The sequence below is a fragment of the Carassius auratus genome, chromosome 7 (genome assembly GCF_003368295.1).
Source record: "Carassius auratus strain Wakin chromosome 7, ASM336829v1, whole genome shotgun sequence".
Lineage (NCBI taxonomy): Eukaryota > Metazoa > Chordata > Actinopteri > Cypriniformes > Cyprinidae > Carassius > Carassius auratus.
This window is the reverse complement of record NC_039249.1, coordinates 29,315,630-29,335,484: the sequence shown is the minus strand read 5'-3', so window position 1 is coordinate 29,335,484 and position 19,855 is coordinate 29,315,630. Positions and strand designations below refer to the sequence as shown.

General features: G+C 38.2%; 1 protein-coding gene and 1 long non-coding RNA gene across 2 annotated transcripts in view; one reads left to right on the top strand and one right to left on the bottom strand.

Moving 5' to 3' along the window:
* LOC113106442 (PH domain leucine-rich repeat-containing protein phosphatase 2) overlaps window positions 1–19,855 on the bottom strand; it is a 72,796-nt gene that overhangs the window by 15,589 nt on the left and 37,352 nt on the right. The window contains exons 4-11 of the mRNA XM_026268364.1: window positions 18,777–18,967; window positions 16,734–16,859; window positions 14,873–15,027; window positions 9,479–9,625; window positions 7,095–7,325; window positions 2,627–2,829; window positions 2,490–2,550; window positions 1,121–1,216 (exon numbers count right to left, since the gene is read on the bottom strand). Coding sequence (XP_026124149.1) covers window positions 1,121–1,216; window positions 2,490–2,550; window positions 2,627–2,829; window positions 7,095–7,325; window positions 9,479–9,625; window positions 14,873–15,027; window positions 16,734–16,859; window positions 18,777–18,967 — 1,210 coding nt within the window. The remainder of the gene's footprint in view (window positions 1–1,120; window positions 1,217–2,489; window positions 2,551–2,626; window positions 2,830–7,094; window positions 7,326–9,478; window positions 9,626–14,872; window positions 15,028–16,733; window positions 16,860–18,776; window positions 18,968–19,855) is intronic.
* On the top strand, window positions 11,380–14,206 carry LOC113106444 (uncharacterized). The gene is made up of 2 exons (XR_003292483.1): window positions 11,380–12,201; window positions 14,051–14,206. It is a non-coding gene; the product is annotated as an uncharacterized LOC113106444 (long non-coding RNA).

The window sequence follows — 19,855 nt, the reverse complement described above, 5'->3', positions numbered from 1 at the left end:
ACACATACATATATATATATATATATATATATATATATATATATATATATATATATATATATATATATATAAAAATAGAAATTATAAAATATTTAAATTTATAAATAAATAAATAAAAATATATATATATTCCATTAGTCACAGGTTCTTGTACGTGTTGTAACCAAAAGCAAGCACACTAGATTGACAATCCTATGAAGAATGGCATGTGAGAGCTGCAAATTAAGATTTTCAGTGAATAACAGCTTTCCCATCGTTTTTTTCTTTCTTGGAGCTTGACAGACATGGTCAATAATGAAGCTGCACAGACAAGAGCTGCATGAAGTCTCTTCAAAAACCTCCCTTCTCATGGAAAATAACAGCATTATGGGTTTGGAATGACATGAAGTTGAGTAAATAAAGACATCATTCTCTTTTTTGGTGAACCATTCCTTCAAAACAGCAACACAGCATTTTCATGCAGCACTCTCCAATGGGACACAAACTTCAAGCCGCATATTATCTCATTTGTGCACGGCTTTTAGCTCTTTCAGATGCAAATGACTGAATGTTAATGTGGAATTAGCTGGAAATGGTGCTTTCATCAGCTTGGTGTTTACATCACTCTGCTTTGAGACAGCAGAGTGGCCTCATCAAGCGTCTGCTGATGAACGCCGGGCCGTTTCTATTCACATCCACCGTCTGGCCAGACAGACCCTCTAACCCACATCATTCATATCAAATGGGCAATTTTTGTTGAATAAATAAGTACAAAATGCTGACATTAAGATTCGGGAATGGGGGAACAGGAAGACAGTTTCTTTTTGGAAACTGGCAAAGATGCAAATGCACTTCATGGCGGTCTAAACACACACACACACACAGGCGTAATGGTTTTTATATACTAGTACAAACTGTATTTTCGATCACCCTACACCTAAACCTACCCGTCACAGAAAACTACTGGCAATCGTTTATTAATTTCATAAAAAAAAAACTATTAATATGTTTTTAAGCCCTTCTGGTTTACAGGGACACAGGAAGTGTCCTCATAAGCAATGTTTATGTCATAGTACCCAAGTCGTTATACACATGTGTGTCCTCAAAAACCAAATACACCAGTACACACACACACACACACCTGGCCGGGAGCTCAGAGAGCAGATTATGGGAGACGTCCAGCACCTCGATCTTCCTGCTGTCACACACCCAGTCTGGCAGGTATTCCAGGAGATTCCTGCAGGAGGGATGGGAATTAACTCCAGGCTAATTACCTCAAGGCTTTAGCATTGTACAGGAGAGAGCAGGAGCGCACTGAGCCTCTTGTAAACATCCGCTCACATCTGCATTACCATGTTCATGTTATAGTGCAAGTACACTAGTAAATACAGAGTCATGTTATTTTAATATTTATATCCTTACGGTATTTATATACAATTTTTATTCATATTTTTTTAATTCGTTTTTATTTTTAATATTTTCAGATTTTATACGTTTTAATAATTTTATTATGCACTTTTGCCTTTTTTATTAGTCTCGGATTTAAAAAAAAAAAAATTAAGCGCAACTTATTTTTATTTTAGCTTTAGTTAAGAGTAAATTAATTAGTCTTTTGAAAATAAAAAAAGGTCATATTTAGTTAAGAGGCACACAATCAATTTCACAGACCTTAAGATCAACTGTTCCCTCCTGGTGGAATGAACTCAATCTGAGCAGCTTCAAGAATCAGCTAAAAACACATCTCTTCCATCTTTATTTGACCCTCTAACTCTAGCACACTCTATTCATTTATACATGTGTATGTGGTGTGTGTGTTCATATGTGAAAATATATAGATTTACACATATTTATATATATATATATATATAATAAAAAAAAAAAAGCTTTGCTATGTATACTGCGTTAAGCTAACTGAGACTTGTTTTAGCACTTGCATATCATTGCTCTTTTGTTGGTTTTGATTGCTTCAATTGTCCTCACTTGTAATTCGCTAAGAGCGTCTCCCAAATGACTAAATGTAAATGTAATAGTTTTAGTTCATTTAGGTTGTTGCAAATCTAGTTTTTAATCTACTATTTATTTAATTTTAGTTCTGCTGTATTTCAATTTACAAGTAGTTAAATTTAAGTTGAAAGGTTTTAATAAATCGTTTTAGTTTCAAGAAAAAAAAAAACAAGCTTTTTAAAAATAGTTTTCGATTCCGTTAACGTCACTGGTGCAGAGATATACTATGAAACAATATGCAAAAAATAACATATACATAGTTTATTAGCGATTACACATTATTACTGGTAATATATTTTCATTTTGTATAAAATGTTGTGATGATTGTTATGCATTTCATTTCAATTAACATCTATTAACCAGCTGAACCATAACATGCAGATTTGTGCATTGAACATCGTACATGCTTCGTCTGGCTGAGATTTTGGTGCACTGTCTAGCATTTTCGCTTTTAGTTTGGACAGAAAAACATATTTGCTGTAAGAACACACATGAATGCGAGTTACCTTGACAGGTCCATGTGTGTGAGCTGGCTGGGAACAGGGTAGATGTTGACCGTGGTCAGACCTATGACAGATGTTAGAGTGATTACACGGGGTGACTCCTCTGGTTCAGACACGATGCCGTGGAGGTCTGTACTCACGGTTGTCTCTGGCGTGGAGCGAGCGCAGGGTGAAGCCGCTGAGCGTCAGGGCTCTCAGCTGGTTCCTCTGACACTGCAGGCTCTCCAGACTGCAGGCCGAGCTCAGGTCCAGAGACGTCAGCTGGTTGTCTCTCAGGTCCAGCTGGGTGAGGTGTTTGACCGGCTCCAGAGTTTCACTTTTAACACAGCGGAGGCCATTTAACCTGCACACAAAAACACAGGCCTAATGTCAGCTGCAGATATACTGAAGATCAACCCAAGTGAAGAATCCAAATGACAAAAATTATACTGGTGGACAAAGAAATAAATGAACAGAGTGGAGCTCTGGGACACCAAGGATCGAGTCTTTTTATATTTATTTGAAGCTCAGAGAATAAGTCTATTGTAGTTTTTGCTTGTCCAAAAAACCTAAATGCTACATTGCGGTTGAATTATATTAAATAACTCAACATTGTTGTTATAATCTAATTCAATATAGAAATATTAAATTGATTTCTATTAAACATGGTTTCAGTGAATCTGTTCGCTCAAACGGTTAAATTTAAATGAACTCATCCTGAGTCTTCAATTATTGTCATACAGTATTGTTCAAAATAATAGCAGTACAATGTGACTAACCAGAATAATCAAGGTTTTTCGTATATTTTTTTATTGCTACGTGGCAAACAAGTTACCAGTAGGTTCAGTAGATTCTCAGAAAACAAATGAGACCCAGCATTCATGATATGCACGCTCTTAAGGCTGTGCAATTGGGCAATTAGTTGAATTAGTTGAAAGGGATGTGTTAAAAAAAATAGCAGTGTGGCATTCAATCACTGAGGTCATCAATTTTGTGAAGAAACAGGTGTGAATCAGGTGGCCCCTATTTAAGGATGAAGCCAACACTTGTTGAACATGCATTTGAAAGCTGAGGAAAATGGGTCGTTCAAGACATTGTTCAGAAGAACAGCGTACTTTGATTAAAAAGTTGATTAGAGAGGGGAAAACCTATAAAGAGGTGCAAAAAATGATAGGCTGTTCAGCTAAAATGATCTCCAATGCCTTAAAATGGAGAGCAAAACCAGAGAGACGTGGAAGAAAATGGAAGACAACCATCAAAATGGATAGAAGAATAACCAGAATGGCAAAGGCTCAGCCAATGATCACCTCCAGGATGATCAAAGACAGTCTGGAGTTACCTGTAAGTACTGTGACAGTTAGAAGACGTCTGTGTGAAGCTAATCTATTTTCAAGAATCCCCCGCAAAGTCCCTCTGTTAAAAAAAAGGCATGTGCAGAAGAGGTTACAATTTGCCAAAGAACACATCAACTGGCCTAAAGAGAAATGGAGGAACATTTTGTGGACTGATGAGAGTAAAATTGTTCTTTTTGGGTCCAAGGGCCACAGGCAGTTTGTGAGACGACCCCCAAACTCTGAATTCAAGCCACAGTACACAGTGAAGACAGTGAAGCATGGAGGTGCAAGCATCATGATATGGGCATGTTTCTCCTACTATGGTGTTGGGCCTATTTATCGCATACCAGGCATCATGGATCAGTTTGCATATGTTAAAATACTTGAAGAGGTCATGTTGCCCTATGCTGAAGAGGACATGCCCTTGAAATGGTTGTTTCAACAAGACAATGACCCAAAACACACTAGTAAACGGGCAAAATCTTGGTTCCAAACCAACAAAATTAATGTTATGGAGTGGCCAGCCCAATCTCCAGACCTTAATCCAATTGAGAACTTGTGGGGTGATATCAAAAATGCTGTTTCTGAAGCAAAACCAAGAAATGTGAATGAATTGTGGAATGTTGTTAAAGAATCATGGAGTGGAATAACAGCTGAGAGGTGCCACAAGTTGGTTGACTCCATGCCACACAGATGTCAAGCGGTTTTAAAAAACTGTGGTCATACAACTAAATATTAGTTTAGTGATTCACAGGATTGCTAAATCCCAGAAAAAAAAAATGTTTGTACAAAATAGTTTTGAGTTTGTACAGTCAAAGGTAGACACTGCTATTTTTTTGAACACACCCCTTTCAACTAATTGCCCAATTGCACAGCCTTAAGAGCGTGCATATCATGAATGCTGGGTCTTGTTTGTTTGCTGACAATCTACTGAACCTACTGGTAGCTTGTTTGCCACGTAGCAATAAGAAATATACTAAAAACCTTGATTATTCTGGTTAGTCACATTGTACTGCTATTATTTTGAACAATACTGTAAAAACCCAATATCCAGTTTACCAGTCTGATAAAAATAAGATTTTACATATCAGAAATCCAGAATGATGGTAATCATAACATCACAGGAAGAAGAAAAAAAACAAGTGTGTACAGACATATGCTAAATATATTTCCTAGAATTCAAAATATATTCACAAATAATAAATAAAAACTGCCAATAGCATATTGACAGATCTTTTACATATTACTAATAGCGAATATAAATACAAAAATGTTACACACACATACATGAATAAATATTAAGCAGCACAACGGTTTCCAACATTAGTAATAATAATGTTTCTTGAGCAGCGAATCAGCATACTACAATCATTTCTGAAGACACTCGAGACTTCAGTAATGACGCTGAAAATTCAGCTTTGCATAACAAGAATAAATTCTGTTTTAAAATATATTCAAATAGAAAACCGTTATTTTAAACTGCATATATTTAATAAAAAATACAGTACAAACAGTAATATTGTGAAATATTTTTGCAGTGTTAATGATCTTAAGAGTCTTCGTCAAAAAAACAAAAAAAAATTGTTAATATTTTTAGATTATATATTATAAACTGCAAATGCAAAAGAATATTTTTCCAGATATTACATGCATATTGACTTGACGTTTAGGTGACACTTTGTGGAGGTCAGGCCTGAAAAACCAGCAATGACCTTCACAAGGGTTCATCTTGTTTTCTCCTGAATTGAACCAAACAGCTTCCCGTTACGAGACCACACAGATGGCTAATGACAGGCGATCAGGGCCAAATGATGGGCGCATTAAACCTTTCTTGTTTATTGGAAGCCCCCCATGAACTCAAACTCCCGCTCACATCTGTCTGGTGTGTGTGAGTGTGTGAGGAGCGCTGGGATAATCCAGCAGAAAAGCTCAAAGCTGGTTCAGGTGACAGACGCCTCTGTCTCTCTCTGAGTTCCCACCGCAGCTCCGCTCTGTGCGATACGAGTCTGGCTGCATTTCTAATCCACAGCAGGAGCGGTCAGGAGCCAGGAAACCCACAAACCTCATGCTGTCTTTACTCATTCTCTCTCTCAGGTGAGTCACAGACTGTGAGCTGCCATCAAAACCACAGGCTGATAGAAAAACTGACTGAGGAGAGCAATCGTGACTGTAAGAGACCGGGCAGACGGTCTGATGCATACTGCACTCAAACACTGAGCAATATCACCATCTCCATCCTGATCATCTGGTTTCATGAAGCTGGAAGTAAAGCCATACAGGTTATGACTTGTGCTTTTAAACATCAAATTAAAATGTCTTAGTAACATAAAATCTATGAAAGATGTTCAGATTTTAGAGGAACTTAAACTATGGTTCAAAATTGTTTTTATTTTTTTATTTATATACATTTGAGAAAGTCTCTTACGCCCATCAAGGCTTCATTCATTGGAATAAAAATACAGTAAAAATAGTGTTACTCTGATATAATAAGAAAAATGTAATAACTATTTTGTATTTTAATATATTTTAAATTGTAATTTATTCCTGTGATCAAATCTGAATTTTCAGCATCATTACTCCAGTCTTCAATGTCACATCACCCTTCATAAATAATCTAATATGATGATTTGCTGCTCAATAATTATTTCTTTTCATTATCATTTTTATCAGTGGTGAAAACAGTTATGTTGCTATATTATTGTACTGTCATCCTTGCTGAATTAAAGTGTTAATTTCTTCAAATAAATAATAAAAAAACTGAAAACTTGAAGTATCTGATCCGAACTGTAAATTCTGCTTTGTTTCCTGAATAAGGTCTGTGAACAATCAGTATCTATAAACATATTCTGCTATATGGTCTTATTATTATTGAAACAGCTTGTACCTAGATCCATTATTGTAGTATGATCTATTTCACTGCCCATATACGACACGTAAAGCATCCAGTCACAGTTTGCTATGTTTTCTATGTCAGACAGTCGGTCTTTTCCGGTCAGAAATGGGCATTTTTGGTCAGAATAAAGTGCTAAAGAGTGCTGTAGTCTGTCTGCATGTGACAGAGCCACGAAACAGAGCTGTGCTGCTGTCAGTCACTTCTGTGATTTACTGATAGCTGATCTTATTACATTACTATTGTATATTGATCCTGCATTATGCATGAAGTCTGAGCTGAGAGTAATAACATACAGACAGGTGACAGACAGAAGAGAGAGAGAGAGGAGGGACAGAAGGAGATGAGGCAATGCCACACAGAGATAGACTAATAGATAAGAGGAAGATGTTTCTAAAGGCTCACCGTAAATCAATACTCTTAATGTGAGTCATTCGGAGCAGGCTGAACAGATCCAGAGTCTCCACCCTGTTCCCCGCCATCGCCAGCTTGTCCAGGGCCCCGAGGCGCTCCACCACGCCGGGGACCAGAGGAAAGTCATTGAAGGAGAGTCCCAAGCTGCAGAGCTGCGTCAGGTTTCCCAGCTCCTCCGGAAGAGACTCCAGGAGATTCCCGTCCAAACACAGCGTCTGTAAGCTGAGCAGATCACAGCCAGACAGACCCGCAGTTTAAATATGGAGAATTATAACGTTACTATGATATTAAAATGTTTTCAATATTGTTTAGGCATATTTTTATTAGAATGTTTTTGTTTTATCCTTGTCCCAGACTTGTTATGTATACAAGCTTTTGGCCAAATACAGTTTTGGGTGTAATGCGTTACTGTAATTAAATTACTTATCCACCGATGAAGTAAAGGAAGGGGTTAATGCTCAGTTTTAGGTCAATTAAATACAGTTACTTATAAAGTACTTGATTTGCATACAGTAAATACAGCTCTAAAATCAATACTGAATTTGAAATCTAAATTTACCATCTAAAAATAAAAAAGGGCCTACTCTTATGCGTGTACACTGACAATAACAACAAAACATTGTGCTTTTGTAAAATCAATAAAACAAAAAAAACAAACAGGTGCACTTTCTGCCGTCTCGGTCTCCATGAGGAACTTTCTACACGTCACAAACTCAGTGAATATTTGACACAGAGACAGTCTACTTTATAATGAACTAATTCAAATCGAAAACGAATATTCTCTGATTATGTAATCCGTATGAAACTTAAGCGAGGTACAGTCTTTCCCGTTTCTGAGCTCATTATATGCAGTCAGCTGCGCACAAACACCCTCATCTACATACAAAACATATATTACAAAAACTAAAGATTAGTCTAATTTTCATCATTTTTGAAAGTCCAACTATGAGGTATTTACCTCAGAAGGACAGCGCGATCTGACACAGCTTTATTCAGCAGAGAAGATTTATGTAATTATGTATTTATGTAATTTATTCTTACCTACATTAGTTAACCTGTTATTTTTATATAAACCTGTACGGATTTTAATAGTTGGGCTTTTCCTGAACATCTTTCCGGACTGAAATGTATGGTTTAACTTTTCTTAAGCTTTTCTGTTATTCAGACTATTTCTATTTTTTAACCGAAGAAGGTTAAATTTTTTATAAAAATGTTTAAGTATTACAATTGTTTAAAAGCTAAAAGGCTAAACTATTCTATGTTTGACTCAAACTGAAAGAATTAACAGTTTAATTTCTACTAAGGTTTACAGGGATTTTAAGATGTAGCTTACTTAACAATCTGAATAATTACTGAAAGTTACTTAATGAGTTATAAGTTACTTTTCAGACAGAGTAATTAGTCAAGTAAATTTAAATGCAATATTGATGATGCAATTAGTAATAGTGTTTAATTACTTTTTGAAACACTGGCCATATAGCAAATCTACAATGTTACAGTTATGCTGAAGAACACTTTTTATTAATTGCCAAATGTATAAATATCATTAATAAATGTAATTATTTGTTGAACATTGGTGTGTTTTTTGTCCATCATATCTCTGTTGCCACTTTACCCGATGCCTAAAAACAATGTTTAAAGAGAATGCATGGCCTCAAAGACAGTTGCTTTACTAAATTAATCCTCATAATATTATATATTATATTATATTATATTATATTATATTATATTATATTATATTATATTATATTATATTATATTATATTATATTATATTATATTATATTATATTATATTATATTATATTATATTAGCTTGGCACTATCCTGTTGATTCAGTAAGACTCTGCAGGCCTCAGTCATGTTCAGAGCACCTCGTATATAAAGCTGAGCTGAGGGTGAAACTAGGCTGATTTTTATGCTTGATTTAATCTGCTAGAGTAATATGCACGGCTGAACTTCATGCATTTCACTGGCTCATTTAGGTGAAAAAAGAAGTTGGTTTGACAGGCTTTTTGGTAGCGCACTTGAATGTAGCGGACTGTAATTGCAGGAGCAGCGGTGCCATAAAGCACTGAATATTTTAAACACAATCATGCAAATCAAAGGATTATTTAGATTATAACCCATAATCGCTCTCATTATGTTCTTCGATGTTTTTCCAATGACCTACACGCCACATTTGTGCACTTCAAGCTGATTACACAAAGAGAGAGGTTACATCGGCAGGAACCACTCCAAAATCAGAGTTCAACTATACGAGCACATGTTTTCTGTTTTAGATCAGCTACAGCAACAAACAAACAAACAACGGTATGTAATGCTCCAGTTAAAGTCTGGCTGAAAGAGAGGGTGTGGTGTGATGTGTGCTGTTGACCTCTGGAGGTTTTGGAGGCGGGCCGGGACAGAAGTGAGGCCGTTGCAGGACAGATAGAGCTCCGTCAGAGTCTGGATCTCACACAGAGACTCCGGGAAGACGCCCAGCCCATTGTGAGAAAGATTCAAGCTCCTCAGCTGGCCAAATCTGCGGAGATATGCAGTGCTCTTAAAAGAAACACTCATGCATAATGGATTTACATCAAATGCATTTAGACAGCAAACAAACAAACTGTTTTTCTACATCTATAAGACCAGAAATTATCAGAAATTTATTTAATTTACTCATTTTTTATAATAACTGATTCTAATAAGAACTTATATTCATTTGTTCACAGCCATTTATTTATTAATGCTACTTTTATTGTTTTAAATAAAATAATTGTATCAATAAATGAAGAATCTAAGCATAAAACTCTGGCATATTTCTGTAAAGACGTGTCCTGGAGACAAATTAAGATGTTCACTGGAGATAGTTTGGACAGTTTTGATACAAATGTTAAATAATGTGACCATATTTAATATCCCTTGCGGAGATTTTCTTTCAGTAACTTTTGGTGGTATGATAATCGACTAAAGGAGAAGAAAAACATCAAACAAATTCTATAAATATATTTTTTAAAAATGATAAATTAATCTGCCATATCCTGTAAAATGTACCTCTCCATTATTACAAGTCCAAAAGTAACATTCGAGTTGGGATACGTGTGTGTGTGTGTGTGTGTGTTTTTAAAAGAAATGAATACTTTTATTCAGCAACGATGCATTAAATTGATGAAAGGTGACTTTAAAGTCATTTATAAATGTTACAAAAGATAATAAATAAAAAACAGTTTATTTTGAACTTTCTATTCATCAGAGAGAGCATATATAAAACGGGAAAAAACTCCTTTCAACAAAGATTGTTTGGATTTAACAGCAATATCTAGAAATGTACTTTTTACCTTTGTATGAAACAAATTTATGTTTGCAAATCAAATTAAATTATGAAATAAATAGAATGCAAAAATAAATAAATCCTCATTTGCCAAAAAAAAAAAAAAATGCTACTGACCTCTAAATGTCGGACAATTGTTATTTTACTTATTTTTATCATCATTTCTCTTTTAAGATATAATTTTTTTAGTTTAAGTAATATTATTATGATTTTTCATTTAAGTCTAATATATATAAGGATATATTAGGATTATTTTTGCATTTTTGAAATCAAAATCTTTTGCAACATTATGTCTTACTTTTGATCAATAAAATTGTCCTTGCTGAATAACATGATTCATATATTTCTTTACTGAGAGAAGTAGCAACACCGCTCTCCTCAACAAGCGGCTTGTTTTGAAATCTCATTCATGTCTTTTGCACACACAGCGTAGGACGAGCTGTGCTGAGGGTTATGGCTTTGCTCAAATCTATAAATATGAGCAACAGAAACAGTGATGGCTTAGGAACGAGCACTAATAAAATAAGCACTTGCAGTATAAATGACTATTACTCCAAAAGTCTCTTGTTTCAGGCCCAGTGACTTCATCGCAAGTCTGCCCCTGTCCCGGTCTCTCCTGATTTCCCACACTCCTGTTTCCGGTAACTGGCTCAAAGGCCTTTGTGTCCTTGTTACCACAGGCAAATGACGCTGTCAGACAGGGCTCTTCATGGACGAATGACTGCCAAAGAGCACTCATCCAGCCCAGAGCAACCGCCTAACACCACAAAAACCACTAGAGCATCAAACATGAAGACGAGAGACTGCAGCGAATCATGTGGATGGGAGGAAAGGCATGACACAGCCGTGGAGGTGGCAGCTTGACTCAGAGCATATGCTGAGCTCTCGTCTTTCTCACTCTCTCACACACACACACCATCAGCCTACGCATCCTGCACCGCCCACCGCACACAGTTACTAAATATATAACACAGCTGAGACAAGCAGAGAGAGAGAGACACAGAGAGAGAGAGAGACAAAGAGAGAGAGAGAGAGAGAGAGAGAGAGAGAGAAGACCAGAAAGGAGAAGTTAAGGAGCAAAGCTTTCTGAAGGTTTTCTCGAGTAGTAATATGACAGAGAAGCTTCTTTCATGAGACAAAAATGTAAGGGTTATGCTTCACTCCAAAATCAAAACAAATACAATGAGATGCTTAATCTGGAATTAATGGCAATGATGTTTTATTTGTATATTTTCAGTTCTCCTTTTAGTTTTCGTAATATTGTTGTGCTTTTGTCAGTTTTTGTGCTTTATTTTTATTTCATGTTTATTTTTAGCAGATTTAGCACTTAAACTCATTTTACTTCAGTTAGTTGCAATATTTCTAGATTTCATTTGAACAATTTTAATTTTGTAATGTTATCATTTGGCTTTCGAGGAGGAGTGGAGAGGTGTAGGCAAGAATCGTGGAGAGGCACAATGGGTGTGCTTCATGCTTTCCCCGGAACAAAACGCTTCCTTACAAGGAATTAAGGAAGGAGATCCTGGGCCGGATGGGGCTATCACCAATCAGTGCTGCCCAACTTTTCAACGAGTGGACCTTCGACCCGCGGCAGCCGGCCCGGGGTCAAGCGGCTAGTCAAGGATCTGCCAGTACTGGTCCTCCTTGGTAGGGACTGGCCAGGGTTCGACCGCTTACTCCCGCAGTGATTCAGCCTGTCAGCCCCGCTGGGAACCGCCCAACCCGGAAGTCCATCAAGAAGTCCCGACGGCGTCTCATGTTGCTGGCCTCGGACAGCCCCAAGGATGGTGAGTGACCCCCTCTCTCTCATAACCTCTACTTTGATCTCTACCAGCAGGTGACTGGGAGGGGGTTTTTTTTTTCCAAAGAGCAGCACGAGGACGACCGTTTTAAACACTGTTAGGACCAAGTGAGAGTTGCAGAAGGAAGAGAGCTCCCATATCTGGGAGAGCATCCCATCCCAGATTCTGACTGACCAGGGCACCCCATTCATGTCCCGGATGATGGCAGACCTCTGCAAGCTCTTGAAGGTCCAACAGCTCCTCACCACAGTGTACCAGCCCCAGACCGACGGGCTCTTCAAATGGTTTAACCAGACCCTAAAACAGATGTTGCGCCAAGTGGCGGCCAAAGATAAGCGGAACTGGGACAAGATGTTACCCCATGTGCTCTTCGGAACATGTGCGCAAGATGCGGGAGCGGATCGACCGAGTCATGCACCAACTCGACTCCCATGGTTGTTGATATGGATTCTCAATTCTCGGCCGCCCAGAAGTCGGAGCTGCAACACTTGGTCAGTCAGTTTCCTGATGTGTTCTCCCCCCAGCCTGGGTGGTCCTACGTCTTGGAGCACGACGTCCGCACACCACCGGAAAACGTTGTCAGGCAGCGGCCCTACCGTGCCCCGGAGGCTCAGCGACACGCCATCGAGGAAGAGGTACAGGAGATGCTGAGGTTAGGGGTAATTGAACCATCACACAGCCCGAGGTCCAGCGCCATCACCTGTGTGCAGTTCCAACCCCATCATGGTTTCAAAGCCTGATGGCACCCTCCACTTCTGAAACGACTTCTGCCACCTTAACGAAGTCCCATGTCAACAAGTTGTTGGACCGTTTTGGAAGGGCCCGGTTCATCTCCACCATAGATGGTCAACCTCCTACGGCCGCACCAAGCATACGCGGCAGCCTACCTTGATGATGTTGTCATTCACTTGGAGACTTGGGAGGACCATCTGGAGCGGCTGCGGAGGGTGCTGTTGGAACTGTCGCGGCCTCATAAGACCGTAAGAGAAGAAGGTGGCAGCTATCCTCTCCGCACCGGGGCCTACATCCAAAACTCGGGTACGGGCCTTTTTGGAGTTGGTGGGGTACTACTGCTGCTTCATCCACAACTTCTCCTCCTTAGCTTCTCCCCTGACAGACCTGACCAGGAAGGGGCAGCCAGAGAAGATCCCATGGACCCCCGGAGGCGGCATTCCAACGGATAAAGTCAGCCCTTACGACGAAGCCAGTGCTCTGAGCCCCCGACTTCAACCGCCCCTTCCTGCTGCAGACGGACGCATCCGACATCGGTTTGGGAGCCGTCCTATTGCAGGGCCACACCGGTGAGGAACACCCGGTGATCTACATAAGCTGACCCCCGCAGGGCAACGGTATGCCACGGTGGAGAAGGAAGCATTGGCCGTCAAGTGGGCAGTCCTGGAGCTCAGGTATTACCTCCTCGGCCGCCACTTCACCCTCATAACTGACCACGCCCCCCTGCAGTGGATGGCCCGGGCCAAGGAGAGAAAATGCCATGGTGATGCAGTGGTTCCTCGCACTCAAGGACTTCAGCTTCCGTGCAAAACAGAGCGGGGATGGCCAACGTAAACGCCGACGGACTCTCCCAGATATGGGCAGCTTTTGCAGATCTGTCAGGGTCAACTCCCCGCCCTCCCCCAATCTCTCCGCTTCTCCACAGGAACAGGAATATGCTTGGGGGGGGGGCGCGAGTCACACCTGCACCTGCTTGTCACGGGCTGAGCTGCCACACCTGCGCCCCATCAAGCTCTAGTTACATAGACCCAGCAAACGAACCAAGAGGTAAGGGATGTCTCCACAAGACTCGACTAACCCCCTTGTTCTATTGTTTCTGCAGGGAGCAGTGTGTGACCACCAGCCCCGCTGCACACGGGAGAGCACGGACCCACACCGCACCAGCTCACCAATCAAAGAGGAAGCCAAGCACCGAGAACCAAACCACCGCACACCACGCCCTTTTAATAAAATCCACCCTTCGGGAAACTTAACTGCATCCTCGTGTCGTGTTCTTCTTCACCCCACCACAATATATATATATATATATATATATATATATATATATATATATATATATATATATATATATATATATATATATATATATATATATATATATATATATATAGATAGATATCTTATATATCTATAAGATTTAATTAGGGACAATTTAGGCTTCTTGTACAATTTTGTTGATTTTGGTGTGAAACATGACCTAGAAATTTATTTTGCATTGAGAAATACATATGGCCTGCTGCATCGTCATCTAATGATAACCAAACCATTTTAAACAACTCTAATCATAGTTGATGATTAACATGCGATACATCATCTCTTCTGTAAGCTCCCATTTAGTGATGCTCTTATTGCTTGTGTTTGATCAGAAGCGGCTGTCATTGACATACAGTAAGTGCATGTACAGAATAAACAGCTCTTCTACCATTTACATCGAGTCTGTGTGTACAGCAGCACAGCGAGAAACTACTGCCTAATTTGATGCACAAGTCCGTGATTATGCAAAGAGCATTCAAGAAAGGTTTTTCTAAAGTGCACCAACCAGGAAAACATTAGCTCTTTCCATCCACAATTTACATACAGCAGACAAACCATCACTGAACAGTAATATAGTAAGCATAAAGTTCGTATCTAATGCTGAATTCACCTGCTGAAGTTGATGAGTCCTCCAGGGCCGTCCAGACTCATAAAGTTGTGTCGTAGGTTGAGGTGTGTGACATCCTGGCAGTAGAAGAGATACTCAGGCACGTCCTCCAGACTGTAGCAGGACAAATCCACCAGACTGATGGTCTGAGACACCACCTACGAAACACACAGCTCATCAACGTCCCGCTCTTTACACACCCTTATGCTTCGATCAGGGCTAATATATATAAAAAAAAAGGCTAAGCATGAAGCTAAGCCTAACCATGGGAAAATCAGTTTACTGCAAGGCCTTGGCTTGAATGCTTTATTGCTTGGACCAATGGTAAAAGACAACCAATGTTATGGCAAAGACGCATTTATTTAATTAGTTAGTCCATCAGTTCAATAAACCATTTTTTTACTGTTATTTCATGTCAGGTTTTAATAAGAATTACAATATTTTTTTTCACCAAGAAATATCAGCTTTATTAAAATGTGCTCCCATCTAATCAGATTGTTAATAGGGTTGCCACTTTTTATTCGATATTCGAATATGCATTCAAACATGATGTGAAATATCCGTAATCGAACTATAAATAAAATATCCAGTTTTTAAAATGCCATGTGTAGCACATTTTTTACAGTCTATGATTAGACCGTTTGTTTTTTATTTTCGAATCGGATTTCTCTCAAAAGTGACAGCCCTAATTGTTAAGCTGCAAAAAACATTGCTTTGAGAGTTGCTGAGGATCTCAGCGGTGACATCATTTTTCAGTCAAAATGCCTTAGGATTATAATGAAATAAAGTCTAATATGATACAGATAATCTTTATTCATTTCTGTTATTATTCATAAAAAAGGGTTACAGGGAAAGCAACTTTACTTAAAAATATTACAACAGGTTGAAAATTTATGTTATATTATTTTATAAAATATTACTAATATTACCATAAGCAAACTCTAAAAATGCGTAATATTTGTAAATAATAATAGTAATAAAAACACTTTTGTTATTCATGTTTAATTAAGATTTACTAAATCATAACTTTTGTACGATACAATATTAAATAAACAAACAATAATAATTGCCTGTCTGACGTGTCCCACTTTTATTTCATTATTTATATGGTATTCTTTTTTATAAATTATGTTTTGATTTAGATTTTATTTTTATATTGTCGGGTTTATCAATTTTGTTATGTGTTTACTATATTTGTGTATTTATAAAAAATATATTTTATTTGCCTTTATTTTATTATTTTAGCTTGAGCTTAAACTCAACTCAAACCTAGGTTTTAGGTTTAGGTTTTTCATGCAGTATTTAGGTTTTATTTCAGCAATATTTAGTCAACAATGACTTGAACTGAACTGAAAGGCTCTTTTATTCTGAAGTCAATCAGACCTCACAGCACAACGGCTGTGGCGACGCACATTAGACACATCAAACACACACACACACACACACACACACACACACTTTCTTTCTCATCTATCATGCCACCTCAAACAGCCCTTTAGCGCAGGATCACCCTCGCACACAACTGTCCAGAACATGTTCTGCATTATTCAGAGATGGTCAGACCTCATTAGACTCCAGAGAGATTAATTAGGTGATTAAGACAAATGAGGACCAACAGAGAAACAAAAAAGCAAACATACAAGTTCAGGACAATAAATGTGCGTGTCCAAAACACAGACAGCTGTTTCAGCGAAGCTTTTCATTGCAGGCGCCGGGGATGGAAAATACAAACACGTACAGTTTGTGAAGGGGTTTTTATTGCAAAAATGAAAGAAGAGAAAACACAGATCACCTGTTGAATCACTGTGGGTCTGCTAATGAAATTTTAATGCATGTCTAGATTAGATAAAGCACATTCACTCACTTTAGAAGCCTGCCGATGCCAGCGCTGGTAGTCTGCCAGCGTGTCAAAGTTAACGTAGTAGGTCTGAGCCTGCGGTCCGGCGGAGCTGAACATCAGACAGTGCTGCCTCCGCTTCACCTCCTCCACCTGAGACCAGAAAGCAAGGTTTCACCTGGAGACACTACATGCTTTGAAAAACCTTTTAGCTCTTCTTCAATCTCCTTCTATTTGTTGACTCAGATATTAAGCAAATCATACGCTTTAAAGTGACTCCATCCATCAGTTAACTTCTTGTGAAGTGAAAAGCTGAGTGTTTGGAAGAAACAAATCCATCAAGATGTTGTAATTTTAACTTCAAACCATTGATAAAATGTGACCCGGGAGCACAAATCCAGTCTTAAGTCGCTGGGGTATATATGTAGCAACAGCCAACGATACATTACAAGGGTCAAAGTTATTGATTTTCCTTTTATACCAAAAATCATTAGGATATTAAATAAAGATCATGTTCAATGAAGATATTTTGTAAATGTACTAATGTAATTATAATAAAACTTAATTTTTGATTGGTAATATGCATTGCACTTGACTTCATTTGGAAAACTTTTAAGGCGATTTTCTTAAATTTTTACACCCTTAGAATTCCAGATATTCAAATAGTTGCATCTCGGCCAAATATTGTCCGATCCTAACAAAGGATTTTTGCCCTTATGACTGTTTTTGAGTCCACTTCCAATGAAAAAGTCCGTCCTCTGTTGTCCTCTCAAATTAAAATCCACACACATACTCTATGAACGGAGAAAAATTTTGGGACACCAATGACTTGTGCACATGGGTACAGTCTTTTTAGACACTTCCAAAACTGTTGCAACACAGCCAGAAATACAATTTCTGAATGCATGAATTATGATTCCATGTTTGTTGCCACGGTGTCTGTGGGTTTCACAATATTTTTGTCCAGTACGTGCATTGGTGTTTGGTCTTCAATTAAAGTCACACCAGAGGTTCTTCCACACTGACTGAATCAATCATTTCTTTTTGAACCTTGCTTTATACACAGAGTCATTGTCATGTTGGAATAGAAAAGTGTCCTGTCCAAACTGTTGCCGTAAAATTCCCTAGAATATCGTTATATGCTTTAACATTAAGATCTGCACTTATGGAAATTACTCAAGTAGTCAAATCAGTTCATTAGAAGGGGGTGTGCCAATACTTTTGTCCATATAATGTATTTTGTTTAGAACTGTTTTGGCTTCATAAACCGTGCTTCTGTGCATATTTCTCTCTGGATTCAGACCAGATGACCTTTTCACTGGAGAAAGCAATATTATGGATAAAGGCTTGAAGCAAGTTAAAAACGTCTTAAAAGGATAGTTCAACCAAAAATGGGAATTACCCCATGATTGATTATACAAAAAAATTAAATAAATAAATATACTGGCTTTTCCAAGCTTTATAATGGCAATGAATGGTGGTTGAGGTTTTGAAGCCACAAAATAATGCATCCATATATCATAAAAAGTGCTCCACATGGCTCCATGAGCTTAATAAAGGCCTTCTTTAGCGATGCATGTGTGTATGAAAAATATCCTTATTTAAAACTTCATAAACTGTAATCTCTAGCTTCCATTGACTCTGGTTGAGTAATGTACATTTCTATTCCTTTAAGTGTGAACTGAATGTAACATGCTTTGAAACTTGATTTCATGTTAATTGCAATTAAAATGAAATGTAGTATAGTGCTTTTTTTTTTAGCTTATATGCAAGTGCATTTCCTTTCTCCATCACAACTGCTAGACGTCCACTTGAAGTGTATTAATCTAGATTGAAGCTGAAATGATATGGAGCTGAAAGTATTGTGTGTGGTAATCAACAGCATGACAAAATGGAAAACGACCCAGAATGATCCTTTAACACACACTGGAGAGAAAGGTCTGATTGTTGTGTGTCTCCCTCCCTTCCCTCCTCATCCTCATTCACTCACAGCTGTGTTGATGCATCTGCTCTCTGTTATCTGTTCTCAGAGCCCTGGGTGTGTGTGTGTGTGTGTGGACGGACACCTACCTTCCCACCGACCAGGGGGAGGATGTGCATCTTGCCGGTCAGGCTGTCCTTGACAGAGGCAACGATGAGACTCGTCCCGCACAGGATGACCTGCCGCTCGGCCCATTTATGGAGCTGCGTCTTTCCCTTCCTGACGCTGAACACACCCTTCAGAAGAGTCCGCTCCTGCTGGTCTGCGTTCACCGGTTTCTCTGTGCAAACACACACACACACACAACAGTCAACCAACTGCCAAGTCATGTAACTCTCTGTATTCATGTTTGTTTTGTATAATTTTAGAAAACAGTTATACCAAAGTTTACTGAAAAGTTTCAATTTAATGACTGCAGAAATGTCATGTGGTGCAACCATAAAGTCAAATGTAATAACATTTCCTTGCATCTAGAATACATGTGTAAAATGTTATTAAAATTGTGGTGACACTTTCTATTAGTTCACATTAGTTAAGATTAGTGAACTGAAATTAAAAGAATTAAAATAAACAGACATGCTAAAACAAAAATTTTTTTTTTACAATAAAACATATGGTGGGAAAAATAAAATAAAACATTTCATAGTGCCCTAAACATGTCATTTTTGTTAAACTTTTAATAGTGTTAATGGAGATGATGATTTTGCAATTGTACTGTCTTGATTAATGCTTAATTTGCTATAAAGTTATATTATGCTATACAGATGTACTGTAACCTAAGTAGTAATAATGCTTTTGCTTAAGTACAAAGATGTAACCCTGTGATTAATGCTATATGGAAAATGTATTGCGTAACTACACTAACATTAAGAAAACTGCTTACTTGCATGAAATGTATGTAGTTACTGATTTAGAGTAGAAACACTTATGTATTAGAAATAGTTTTTATGATAAATGGACAATATAGTATTTAAGGTGTATTTCACCGACGGTTAAGAGGAAAAAGAATAGGAAAAGGGCTAAAGCAATGCGACGTAAACAACTGAAAGCCTCGGCAGAGGAGTTGGCAGCACTCCAGGTGATGACATCAGAAGAACCAGCGTTCGACGTCTGGGTATAAAAGACTGAGAGAGAGACTCGACCGACGGATACTGAACAAGCACAGTAT